Source organism: Scatophagus argus, chromosome 12, assembly GCF_020382885.2.
Source record: "Scatophagus argus isolate fScaArg1 chromosome 12, fScaArg1.pri, whole genome shotgun sequence".
Classification (NCBI taxonomy): Eukaryota; Metazoa; Chordata; class Actinopteri; family Scatophagidae; genus Scatophagus; species Scatophagus argus.
Genome location: NC_058504.1, coordinates 6,582,007 through 6,595,396, shown reverse-complemented (window position 1 = coordinate 6,595,396; position 13,390 = coordinate 6,582,007). Strand labels below are relative to the sequence as shown.

General features: G+C 44.3%; 2 protein-coding genes across 3 annotated transcripts; both read right to left on the bottom strand.

Annotated features, from left to right (window-relative positions):
* Positions 1-18: 18 nt before the first annotated feature.
* On the bottom strand, positions 19-2,857 carry LOC124067957 (leucine-rich repeat extensin-like protein 3). Of its 2 annotated transcripts, XM_046405766.1 has the most exons (3): positions 2,245-2,857; positions 1,986-2,146; positions 19-1,076 (listed from the first exon to the last, which is right to left on the bottom strand). In XM_046405766.1, exons 2-3 carry the CDS (start codon positions 2,142-2,144, stop codon positions 276-278), a joined length of 960 nt encoding a protein of 319 aa, XP_046261722.1. In that variant the 5' UTR covers positions 2,145-2,146; positions 2,245-2,857; the 3' UTR covers positions 19-275. The 2 variants fall into 2 exon arrangements, with proteins under 2 accessions (XP_046261722.1, XP_046261721.1); XM_046405765.1 differs by having other exon boundaries at positions 1,986-2,857.
* An 859-nt stretch (positions 2,858-3,716) lies between these two features.
* On the bottom strand, positions 3,717-13,227 carry mcm7 (minichromosome maintenance complex component 7). The gene is made up of 15 exons (XM_046405763.1): positions 13,006-13,227; positions 10,810-10,889; positions 9,723-9,887; positions 9,443-9,567; positions 9,091-9,271; positions 8,872-9,009; positions 8,584-8,733; positions 8,297-8,411; positions 8,004-8,135; positions 7,608-7,691; positions 7,090-7,301; positions 6,716-6,981; positions 6,377-6,545; positions 4,954-5,063; positions 3,717-4,323 (listed from the first exon to the last, which is right to left on the bottom strand). Exons 1-15 carry the CDS (start codon positions 13,034-13,036, stop codon positions 4,098-4,100), a joined length of 2,184 nt encoding a protein of 727 aa, XP_046261719.1. The 5' UTR covers positions 13,037-13,227; the 3' UTR covers positions 3,717-4,097.
* Between the last annotated feature and the right edge of the window lie 163 nt (positions 13,228-13,390).

Here is a 13,390-nt window from a genome sequence, read left to right as displayed (position 1 = left end):
GTCTTTTGAAAGTATGTTTCAAAACAAAAACACCACTCAGCCGTCGATGAGAAGTTTTGTGACACTTTTATTACCTCGCTACTCAGTCATTCTCATTACATGCTTGTGTTGACTGAAAACTGCTCTTTTACGAGCTGACAGCGATGACAGTAAATACATTGTCAGTTTGATGAGGTTTGAACAAACACTTTGCGAGATGTTAAAATCCCTCAAAAATATGAAATTGTTTGACTTGGATGTCTTCAGTCAAAGTCTGTTTCAGCGTCCCCGATGGTTTACTGACTGTCCTCTGCGGGCTCATCAGCAGAAGCAGCAGGCTGTGGGTACTGGAAGCGGACCGGGTCGTACAGGTCATCCCTGGGGTCGTAGGGCATTTGGTAGTAGTAAGGGTAAGGGTAGAGGGGTACTTTCTTCTCAATGGGGGCCGGGGGAGCTGGCTCCTCCACTGGCTCCTTTTTCTCTACCTCCTCCACAGGCGGGGGAGGCGGTGGTGGAGGGACCACAATCTTCCCCTTCACGGGCCTGGGAGGGTGGTCAATCAGACAGTCGGGGTCCCAGTAGGGGTCACAGTCGTACTCCATGCCCTTAAAGATGCGGATGGGGGCCGGGGGAGACTTCTTGACGAGGACTGGTGGAGGCGGGGCAGACTTTTTTGGTGGAGGGGGAGGTGGCTGGGGCACTGCGGCTGGTTCTGGAACGGCTTTCTGGGGGGTGCAGTGGGGGTGGTAGCGGGGGTCACAGAGCACAGGCACGGCGCCGCTGGGCATGTAGACGATGTGGGGCCTGCACAGGGGATCCTTCTTGTTGCACAGGTAGAGAATGTCAGCCTGGGAGATGGCTGGAGCCGGAGGAAGAGGAGGAGGAGTCGCCGGGGGCTGTGTGGGCTTTGGGGCCCCTTTCATCGGAGGTGGAGGAGGAGGAGGAAGGGCGACTTTGCACTTCTTGTCTGTAGCTGGGTCGCACATGATCATTGGCACTCCCAGTTTGCTTTGGAAGTAGGAGGCGTTGGGGCCATAAGTGTGCTCCAGGTACCTCATCTGCTGGTAGAGCATCCGCAGCTTGTCGATCTCATAGAGCTGAGAGAACAGAAACAGAAACATTAAAGTGTAGACACACACATTTGCAGCACTCGATGTGGAATATTCAAATGAATCCTGTATTTCACAGCTTAATTTTTATTTATGAATTGGGTCCAATCTGAAATATGACATGAAACCGGTTCAACCCCAACTTCATGGGTGAAACCTGCAGCTGATGCTGACTGTTTGGTTGAAGTGCAGGAGCATCCTGCAATCTTTTTACTATCAACTGCCTAATCACAGATGCGTCCAGAAGGGGGCGCTGTGAGCACTGGACACCTGTCCAATTTTTTTTGCTCTTAGTTCCAACTATCTCTTAAATGGGTATTTTGTTTTCCTTTGTATGTAGTCTACTTTTGGAGGTACAAGTTGATTTTGATGACTTAAAGAGTAAAATATGCATTGCATTTTATGTCCCCACGCTGTGATTTTCAGGACTATTGATGTTTAAAATGCACTTATTGTAAGTTGCTTTGGATAAATGAATGCAATGTAATGTAAAGAAAATAAATAAATTAATTAAATATGGGAATGGATGAAACATATAAGATATAATATTGGTTTTGTACACACTCACTCATTCACACATACACACACACACATACTCTCAGGCATTTTGCAATTTAGGGATCGAGTCATGTGTTTGCAGATACTGACTTTACTAGAAGGAGAACTAATCGATTAAATAGTCTGCTTTTTATGACTATTGAAGAAGTCTCATCATCATACATCTCTGGTTTTCTGTTCGTTCAGGTCACTCAGTATTCCAAGCACTTTTTTTCTCGCTTTTGTTTTAATGGTCCTTCAAATGCAATTTTAACATTTCCTAAACCCTTATTATTAATGTATTCTGTGCCCTGGAAAAGTATCATATCTTCTCAGGTAATATACTTCATGGTGTCTTACCCCCTCAGTGTGTCCGATGCTGCTGTAGTAGCGGTAGTAAGCCTGGAAGTCTGGGTTTCCTCTGTACCACCTGGCGTCCACATTACGCTTCGGTCTGGAGTGAGTCAGAAAGTTGTTTGCTTTCTCGGAGTCGATGTTAACATGACTGACGGGGACCATCTCTGTTCAAAGAGGAGATGAGGCTCAGACCTTTAAAAGTTAAACTACTTCCTAACAATTATTTAAGTTTATGCAGAGGTTCTTTCAGATCTGCAGTTACCTTCCTGCTTGATGGCATTTAACAAAGATTTGGCATCCAGTAAGCCTGTAAGAGGAGACAAATCATGTGATGCATGCTGATTAATATGTGTTTCATACGTTGTTGTTGAAGCAGCTGTACAATAAAGACTGACCTGGGAGCAGCATTAGACAGGAGAGTGTCCCTGCCAACCATAATGTGGAAATCATCTTGAATCCCTGCAATCCAGAGAAGAGCTGTTGGCCAAAACAGATTTGTCATTCGATCTGGTAATCTGGTGACCAAAATCATCCCAACATGTTTTACTCACCTGGTTCGGGAAGCTGTCCTCACTGAGCTAACAGGGCAGAGTGGGTTAAATACAGATCTGTGGTCAGACCCCCTGAAACGTGATCCCCTGCCCAATAGGACTCCACCGACTTCGAGGCCTGACTCTTTCTCCCACCTCTCTTTTAATAACATTTTAATATGAGGCCTTTGGCGCCAATTAAGAATGAAAAGCCTCTGCACTTTTAGCAGCAAAGCCATAAAGAGCACAGACTTCAAATGGAAACTCCCCATTAAGTCTGGAAGGAAAGCATCACCTGCTGGGACAACTGCTACTGTGAGGAAAATGCTGCCTACTAACACAATATCTGAGCCAAAAAAACAAAACAAAAAAAACCAACAACAACAAAAAAAAAAAAAGTAAAAATCATAGATGACAGCCTGCATGGCTTTTAATGTACACTTATGATATAAGTTCATATTTCTGAAGTGCTGTCAGCTGCCAAAGGCGGTTGTTTTTACCCAGACAACACCTGCTTTTCTTTTTGTCTAGAAGGCAGGTTAGCCACTCGCTGAGCAACAAAGAGGCTTCTTTTGTGTCCCGGCATGTTCACCATTTAACGTGAAGCACTAAAAAGTCGACTGCGTGTTCTTATGGGATGCCGTCATACCAACATACTAACAAACAGAAAGAAGTGTTAAGAATACAAGACATTCATGCAACAAACCTTACAGTAAGCCATTCATGTTTGCTCGGCTGATTTATTTATCATTTCATAATCAAAGTAAATTATCTACTTAGCAGTTAGTTATCAAGCGCAGATGACAAACTTTGTCTTAAACTGAAGCAGAAAACTTGTGCTCTGGGAAGATAAGTCCTCTTAACCATTTAATGAGGAAATGATTACTTGAGCTAAACTGGAGATGTTTATCCCGTTTAACCAATAATGAAGACAACCACTGCAGCCCTAAAGTAATAAATAATGAAGCCTTAGCCTTGGGCTTTTCAGAAAATTATATTTTGTAGACTGAAGTAATAGTGAAAATAATCATTAGCTTGACTCTGTACGTTTGCACGTTTTATGAGCACGGCGTGTTACCGAAAGCAGTTATTATGCGAGCGAGGCTGCTGCAGTAACAAACCAGGTGTTCGGGGGGAGGATTGCGGCACACTTTAACTTTATTCATTCATTCCATTTCATGAGCACACAGAAAACCAAATCAAGCACTGTACTGAACCATCAATTTATTATAACTATCCGTCATAATACAAGGCTCAACGTTAATTTGCCCGATTTGCATTAACAGCATTTAAAATGTACAGAAATGCATCCACGTCCAAAGCTTTAAGCTCTAAACAGCAGACTCGACGCAATCCCACGTTCTAACATACATATTTACAAGTGACTTTACTGGTGAACAGAATATAAAAACGTTGCAGGATGCAACAGCAGGAATTGTTACAAAACAGACAAGCGTGAGAAGTGCCCACATTCTGCTCGACTTGTGTCACAAAATGCTGGCGAGGAGGACAAGCTTGTAGAAAGCCCACGATAAAGAGTCAGAGAGGCTGAAAACCACGTGCACGAAGACGTGGCCCAGGTTTTTCAGACAAAGGTGATGCGGGTGCGGGCCTGGTTGATCTGCCACACGTTCAGCTCCTCGTACTCCTCCAAGGCCTCCTGGAACTGGGCGGGGGTGAAGCCACGCGAGACGCAGCGCTGCTCTGCTTCAGCCATGCGAACCACCCCGCCGGCTCCACCGCGACCACCCACGCCTTCCGTGGAGAGCTCGCGCACCAGGGAGAAGATGACATCGGCCGGGCGCTGAGTCCTAAATGCAAAGAATTAAGAGCTGGCGTGAGACTTTTTGAACTTGGAAGGTCATACAAATGTTTAAAATTGATTCTTTTTTAATAAAAGTTCTTTTAAAAGAAATATTTTGACACGATTCAGTTAGATGAGGACAGCTACCACTTATAAGATAAGATAATCCTTTATTGGTCCCATAACTGGGAACTTACAGTGCCTTATGTCTATTTGCTATATGTGTGTTATGTCTATTTATAAGCAGTCATCTGTGGTATAGAGGAGCATGTACCAAACAGAGAAACTGTAATTCCTGCACTTATTTCTTATTACTCGTTTCCCTGATTTCAGTTCTCTCCTGCCTCACAAAAGCCTCCTGGGAATTTTAAAGCGCTGACTGGAGAACAAGCGGTATGGAGTGTAAACACGTCACTACTCTTGACACCTCCCCTCAGTGAACACGCTCCGTGTGAACACAGCTCCATAAAAACCCAGGAAGTTTTACAGCTTCCTCCAGGATATGCAGCTACTCTTACAGACATACGAGAGACTCATTAAGGGGGATTCTGGGTCGGACAATATCCGGTGTTACGTGCATGTAGCTGAACAAATGTCATCATTAAGACAAGTCTCAGGCTCCAGCGTTAGCACTAACCTCGTGGTGCCAGACTTGTCGGCTTGTAGCGAATCCTTCGACATCTCCATCAGTCTCATTGCCTCGTTGACGTCTTCCTTCTCCACAGAATCCATCATGCGCAGACGAGCCTGCAGAAAGGCAACAAAAGCAGAGAGCGGAGGATGTGATCTGAGGTAGACTCAAAGATCATGTGAATCGAGATTACGTGCGCATGCATTGTAGCGTGTCTTGAAAACGATGGCTGCGCTGTGCCGGCACTGTCAGACCGAGACAAGTGCAATGCCCTCTGGGATGGCCGGCAATTGCCCAAGTCTCCGCCTCTCAACACCAGCCAGTCTCTCTACAGGCTGAAGTTAAAAACAAAAATGCGAAAAGAGAACCTGAATACTCTGAAGGTTTTTAATGTGGAACTTGTTGATGATAATTCTGAACATGGTCAGCTTTGCATGGGTTTGCACAGCTGCTCCTAACACACACAGGCCGACTGCCCACCCTGCAAAGCTGACCAGGATCAGACAAACCTTGTTGTACAGATGTGACAGGTACAGAATCTGGATTAATGCAGAATTCAGGTGATGCAACCGTTACATTTTTTATCACCAGCACTCCAACTGAGGCAGGTCCTTTAAGACTGGGACAGCTGCAGTTTGCCCCCCTTGTGGACATCTGTGTGCAGCACAGTGCCTTCCTGTCTCCCTGAAGTGCTGGTTTTGCAGGAGGTGGATGACTGCTACCTGCACAAACAGCACTTTTGACAGCCAGAAGCCAAGATGACAGCCCATAAGAGTTACCTTTTTTCTTTTTTTTTTGGAAAGCAAAAACAAAATACAGGCATACATTTGTCCATATGATTTGCTATTGCTGTGTCATGCTGAGTAATGCCATCTTTATCTCCAGTGTTTGACAGACTTGAGCTCTTTTGTCCTGTGTGGGAAAGAAGTGCTCACATTGCAGTAGGCTAGTTTATCATCACTACCTGCACTGTAAGCACTTTATCTCACACCGGACTATTGATGGAGTCACAAACTCCATTAACAACATAAAAAAAATGCTCTGAAGGCACTGAACTTTAATTCTTACACAGCAGACAACAGAACCAAAGCAGAACAACCAGAAATGACAGCTAAATGTGTCTCAGCATAGTTTCTCTGTTCATTCAGCTCAGGTGCACAAGACTTGAGACAGTCTTATGTGAACACACAGAAATACAGCAGACAAAACAGGTCAGAAAGCATCTGTTATGTCTACATACAAGTTGATGATGTAACTACGGCCAAAAACTTTCAAGTAGAAAGTCTTGTAATGTTCAGAAACCTTCAAATTTTCCAAAAGTAAATAAACAGAAGTCAGTACAATCAAGGTATCCCCCCCCTCTGCGGTTTCAATTGTTGCAATTGGCCTGTCAAACATTTCCAGCTCAGAGTTGCGGTGTAGTTCTCACCAGGGCAGTGGACAGACGAAGGATGGACAGGAGGGTACGGGCTGAGGTGAAGGTGGTGTCTTTGCTCACTCGGGCCTCTTTCCTCATCTCCACATAAGCAGCAGTGATGTAGTCAGCCAGTGACTCGGGCACCACAGGCTGCCGCTTCTTACACAGAGCGATGTAACGCCTGAGGGGACATTTCAGGTTTTCGTTTAGACATTGTTGCATCGTGCACTGTTGGCATGTTTGACTGTGAAACTGGCCACTCAAAAATCTGGACCATGTAGGATAATGACCCGCTTCAACGTGCTGATACAGTTAAAAAGTTTTGCATCAACGATTTTCAAGCATCATCACCTCATCAGCTTCATGTCGATGGGGGTGAAGTGTGTGGGCGGCTGGCGGCAGTGCTGGTGGACGTAGGTGATGTGCTGGGCCAGACGCAGGTCGCTGTCGGCGTCGGGCTTGTCCTGGATCAGCCAGAGCAGGTCGAAACGGGAGAGCAGAGCAGCTGGCAGCTGAATGTTTTGCTCGATGCTCTTCCGGGGATTGTAGCGGCCGTAGGCGGGGTTGGCTGCTGCCAGAATAGAGCAACGTGCATTGAGGGAGGTCATGATGCCCGCCTGGAGGGGAGCAAAACACATCAGTGGAGATGTGACTCGGGCATTAATTAACTCATTAGGCAAATTAACCCATCAGTTGAAGTTAATAACAGGTGTGGATGTTTTTACCTTAGCTATGGAGATGGTCTGCTGTTCCATCACCTCGTGGATGGCTGTGCGGTCAGCGTCTGCCATTTTGTCAAACTCATCAATGCAGCAGATGCCCTGATCGGCTAGCACCAGGGCTCCGCCTTCCAGGGTCATTTCCCCAGTCAGAGGGTCACGCATCACTGCCGCAGTCAGACCGACACCGGACGAACCGCGTCCTGTCGTGTACTGGCCTGAAGACCAGAGAGGGGACAGGGGAAACCCAGGACACATTGTTTTTTAAATTGCAGACAATGAAACAGAAATCGAAACATTCGAATACTGGTACCCAGTTGACAATGTGGAAGCTACAGTTTTGCTAACTTTTAGGGTTTTCCATGCATTCTAATGTCCAAAAGAAAAGCCTTTACCCCCTAGCCAGTGACGCACATCAAAAGTTAATATTTTACCATGTAAGCACTAATGGAAAGAGAATGCCTTCCTGGATAAAATATTAAACCACCCAGACTTTCACTCCCAACGAGCGGGACTGTACTCACTTCGAGGAGCCAGGCGGTCAATGTAGGACAGCAGCTGGGACTTGGCAACTCCCGGGTCTCCCATCAGACAGATGTTTATATTGCCTTGAGGAAGAAAAGCCAAAACCGAAAGAGTGATTTGACTGAGACAAACGCTTTGTTTTTGAGAAACGTTAGTAATGTTATTATCCTAACCTAACCATTGATTTAACATAGTTCACTGTTGACTGATTTTGTCATGAGGATTAAGTGCTGAGAGAATTTTAAAGAGGGAACTACAGAAAGACAAAGTATATTCAAGGGATGCAATCTGCAGCGTCCCCTCATTCTGCATTTTCAGCTTTACGATTTAAATCAGATAAGAACACAACCCTTAACTGTTCAGCGTAACATTAAGGGCATCAAGTCTGTGCTCACCTCTGATTTTCATGCCTTTGGGTGCCTGTTCCACACCTCCAACCAGCAGCAGGAGCAAAGCCTTCTTTACATCTTCATGTCCATAGATCTCTGGGGCTATTGATCCAGCTAGCTTCTCATAAAATCCTTCATCTATAACAGATAATACAAACACTTCAGTGGCTAAACGGGTGAAAATAACAAAACAAACAACAAAAAGCAGCACTACCAGATTTGGGCATTCATACAAGTTAATACATTCTCCTTGTACTGAAGTCCAGCCATCACACACACACACACACACACCAACCAACCTGTGATGCTACGCAGCTCCTCATCAGTCAGCTCCTCACTGCCCAGCTCATCATCCTCTGTCTTGTTCATGAGTGTGATGCTGTGGGCCTCCATGTATGTTTCTGACAGAAGACCCTGAAATAACCAATACCACATCAAGATTGGATAGACGTGCATTTTAGGACCTTGTAAAGCAAGTAACAGAATTTTAACAAACATATTTTACATACCATTAACACTGAACTAAGTTTCTTCCAAGAGGCTCGAACAATATATGGGTTGAATTCGGGTCAAAGGAGCGACATACCTGAACAGCCTGTTTGAAGCCTGTACGCAGAAGAGGGAGGAAGACTCCCGTGATGGCCACGTGGTCTCCTGGCTGAGCGAGACGTGTGTTTTCTCCGCGGGCGTACACAGACATGCTCCTTGGAATATTTCCGACAGGCACCTGGTCACTCTGTGGGACGACGGGGAGAAATTATCAACATCATCTCAACAGATCATACGATATGCGACAACACCGAGTGTGAGTGTGAATGTGAGAGTGAGTGTGTGTGTGCGTGCGTGTGTGTATCTTGGGGGTATATTTCCTTACATGTTCCTGAATACGCAGCTCCTGGAACTTGACAAATTTAGAGCCTCTAGTCTGGAGGTAGAGGCGACCTCCAGATTTGTTTGTGACACACTCTTGACTGGGACACATGACGAGGGGCATGAAGGAGGGAGACTGGATCTGAAGGACAAAGACTTAATGAGGACTCCTTATATGTACCGTCACAGATGTAAACCACGGCAAGACTAAAACCAATCTTACTGGCTGATATGTCTCAGCACCACACTGGTCACACGTGTATGTAGCGACAGCCATCATTGGTTTGACCTCAGTGGCACGGGTCACTATTCCCCGAACTGTCACCAGATTGCCGATGCTGTCCGCACGTACATCACGGACCACTTTGGGTTTAGTGGTGCTGGGAGACTTGAAGTACAACTCGCTGCGAATGGAATACAACGGTGAGAGAGAGAGAGAATAAAATTATTAAACACAAATACAATATTTACTACAGCAGAACTGCGCTGAGAGACTGGAGGAGAGCCATAACTGGTGTGACTGAATAAGTAACAGATATTAATAAAAACTAAACCCTAAATTTGAGTCAACTTACAATCGCCTCATGAGTTCAGGTGGGTATTGGTTACGAGAGTCTCTGGTGTCTGCAGGGTCGCGACCCCTTTGTTCCATCATCAGCCTGTGTTCAATGTACACGTCCAAAGAATCCTTGGCCACAACCTGGATATAACATTATAACCATTTCAATAAAACAGGTGTTACATATAACTGTAAACCTAGGAGGAAAAACATGCACAGCAGTACTGTGATCATAACTCTCTGTATAATTTTAATGTCTAAGAACTGTACACAATCAACCGGACAAATGCACATACATCTCTTTCTTTGTACTCGGGCAGCAGCTCGTGGACAGCGTCGGCGAACAGACCCGTGTAGCGCTTTGCATTCTCACAGATGCTCTCAACAAGCTCGGGGTCTTCTTCAGCCACGTCGTCCAGATCAACATAGAGAGACACCTGCTCCCTGTGGGCCAGTGCCACCTGCACACACAGACAAGGAACAAGACAAGCCACTTCATTACATGACCTTGTCTACTCTGCACAGACGTCGTTCGATAACACAACAGTAACTGAGTAATGGAGCTGCAGCACTATTATGTGGTACAACAGGACCGCTGGCATACACATTTTACACGCAGAGAAGTCATTTTTCTTTATGTGTTTTAAGTAATTTGCTCTTGCTCAAGACTAAATCTGAAATGCATAAGATAAGAACTTTATTGATCCCACAGGAAATTGTTGCAGTTAATAAAGCAGTTGTCTCAACCAGCAATCTTCAACTGGTTATATTTAATTATTTTTTTGAGCATTTTATAGCCTGGTTGGCGATAATGAATAGATGATAGATTGATATGAGGAAATCAAAGATCTGAACATGGACCCTGTGTTCTGGTAAACATGGCATCATAGTCTAAACAGAGATTCTTAAGTCTTAAGCCAAACAGGTGCACTAAACCACCAGTTCCCAAACTTGAAGGGCCCCAAAACTGACAAATTAGACCACAAATCAGCACTTAAAATAAAATTTCATCACACAGTACTGCATCTGATTAGATTATTGCCTTCAGATATTTTATTACACAAGGCACATGAAACCCATGACAAAAATAGTCACATTATTTCACTGTGTTACCAATGAAGGGAACCAAAGTGACAATAATAATAATAATAATAAAGCTTCAAAAAAAATGTGAGGAACCGCTTTTAACAATTAAAGTCCAAAAGGACAAAATGGTTAAAACTATTATCAAAAGAAGACAAAAGATAACAGTTTATAATTAGCATCAATAACCTGCTGTTCATCAGCTCTTACTGTTCACATCACTGTCAACATGTTTCCATCAACAACACTCCCAGTCATGGCCACAACACCCAACATTTACTATTTGTTTACTATACTTACAAGTTGAGCTCCATATTTGAACACCTTCTTCCCATTTTCATCCTCTGAGTAAAACTCCTGCAGGAACCTTTTGCATTTGTCTGCAAAACAAACAAAAAAAACCACCTTCAGCACTATTTCACAGCAGTAAACAGCCACATCCTGCACACACTTGTGGAGATTTTTTTTCTCTTTTGTTAGACACACAAACAAAACACTGTTGACTGATGTTATCTTTTTATGAGTTGAATTATTAGTTTAAGATTAAAAGCTGAAATGCTTATTAACACTGCGATCAGAGGGCCTAGAGGCTGGGAGGTAATTTGTTGTCCTGCGACGACCCCCTTTGTTGAGTAACACGGCATCTTGTAATCTCGATGAGTCACTATTACCTACTGTAGAGCACAAACTGCCACTGACGTACTTCATGAACCCAAATGCCGCCCGAGTGCACCTACTACCACAGTTTTAGAGACAAATAATCAACACTGCGCAGCAGATAGCTTCTCGGCAGTAATGTAAATACAACACCAGTCGCGCTCAGTTCAGTGCCCATTTTTTTTTCCTGGAGAAAACATCGCTCACTTCTCAAAAGAGCCCCAACTACTAAGAATATACAATTCCACGTAACAAGAAACGAAACTAGTCTTAGCACGGAAATTAAAACAGTCCACTTACTTTGACGCTGTGGCAGAAAAACCGCAGCTGCGCTTTATTATTTCTGTGTTCGAGGATGTTATTGTAAACAAAGCAGCACATGGCTTTTGTGCCTCGTCACTCGGGTATCCCTCCGCGACCCGTCCGCTCTTAAAAATAGTCCCGACTGTTGTTTTCAAAACCACGGCCAGCCATCTTTCTAACGTTAGCTTAGCTTAGCTGAGTTGTGTGTAATACAGACGGCTCCATGAAAATTAAATACTGCTTTAAACACAACCATCACTTGGTAATAGACTGCCAACAAAATGCTCAACGCTGGAAGTTTCCGATGGTCGATAACTCCAAGTAAAACCTCTAAACAGGGTGACTAAGCTATTTAATTCGCAGTCTGGAGGATTGATCAGCTCACTACAGGAAATAACATTTACGCCCAGCTTGTTTATTTGGCCAACATCGAAAAAAGGTTTATGTTCCTAAAGGCGTGGAGTCAAACTCCCATATAAACCAGCATTTTGAAGTGCTCTTCAGCAAGGCACGAAGCCACCAGCCCATTCTCTTACTTACTGGCATTTTATCAAACCCGTACAACCTGTCACATTGTGCTACTGTCAGCTATAAAGCTAATTAGCTAATTGGCCATCATGCTAGCATGAACTAAGTTGGGGCAGCCAGCACAAAGTTGTAGGCTGCTTAGTGGGGGGCTGGTAGGTTTTCAGGACGCTTAAAAAAGTTTAATATTTTAGATAAACTGAACATTACCACCGTTTAACTTACTGCAGTTATTCGTTTGAAAACACTTTTTCGTCGGTGAGAAACGAAGCAGTCGCGTAATGTTGAGCTAAAGTTACAGCCTTTAATCTAAATTAAGAATAATTCACGTTTGTTGGCTGCCTTAACGTTATGTTCGTACCAACCGCGTTATCTGAGTAACTTCAACACGGTCGCGAATACGTTACGGCAGCTCTACAAATTGCTTTCAGTTGAAACGGTATTGTTAAATATCACAGAATAAATGACAGCGTGACGCCAACAATCCAACCGTTTACTGCTGTTCCTAATAATTTGCGCTATGCCTTCATTAACGTACTCAGCGTAAGTTATTGTCAGACATGTGCCCGCACAGTGGCGCCTGCTCCTTTGTTTAAGCGGATCCATCCGGGTCACTACATATTCACAAGCTCACGATGCCTTACTAGTTCAAGTTAGCTATCGTTCACAAAAGTTTAGTGCCACTCAAAAGGTAAAATATTCTATTGTACATGCAGTACACAACACAGTACATGCATCCCTACCCGAATCGTGGTCTAAGTGAAGTTAATGCAGAGGGAAATATAGAGGTAACGTTATTTGATCAGTGACTGATTAACTAGTTTGTCGTGTACAAACAGAAGGTTAACATGAATTAAATTTGCTGAACACGCCGTCACTTGGCATTATACGCACTGCATTCCGCGATATACACTCGCTAATTTGGATGTCCAAAGAGCATTTTGGAGAAAGTTAAGCTAGTCATCTAGGCCAACTTGTTGCTGCCATGCCGTTATTGTGTAAACCCATTACCTTTCTCTGCTGCATAATCCTTACGAGCCATAGCTGCAGACGTTGACCGTCAGGTGAGGCGACTTGATTCCAAAAGTCCTAAAGAGCTAACGAACCAAAATGTAGTTAAAAATTCACGGTTTAGTCACTTCACAATCACCCCAGAACTGTATTCATTCACTCGCAGCTTGCGGTTCTACCCAGTCACGGTCCAAGAAGTGGCGCGAATCTGACGTGCGCAGCAACCAATCGTGTCACTTCTTTCAGCGGGGAGGGGCGGGTTTTCGTGGTGGCGCGAAAGTGGCGAGTGGTTGTGTATCACGTGACTCGTCGAACTTCCGTCATTTTAGTCAGGAATGGCGCGAAAGGCGATCATTGGATTTTATGCAACTGAGTGACCCGGAGT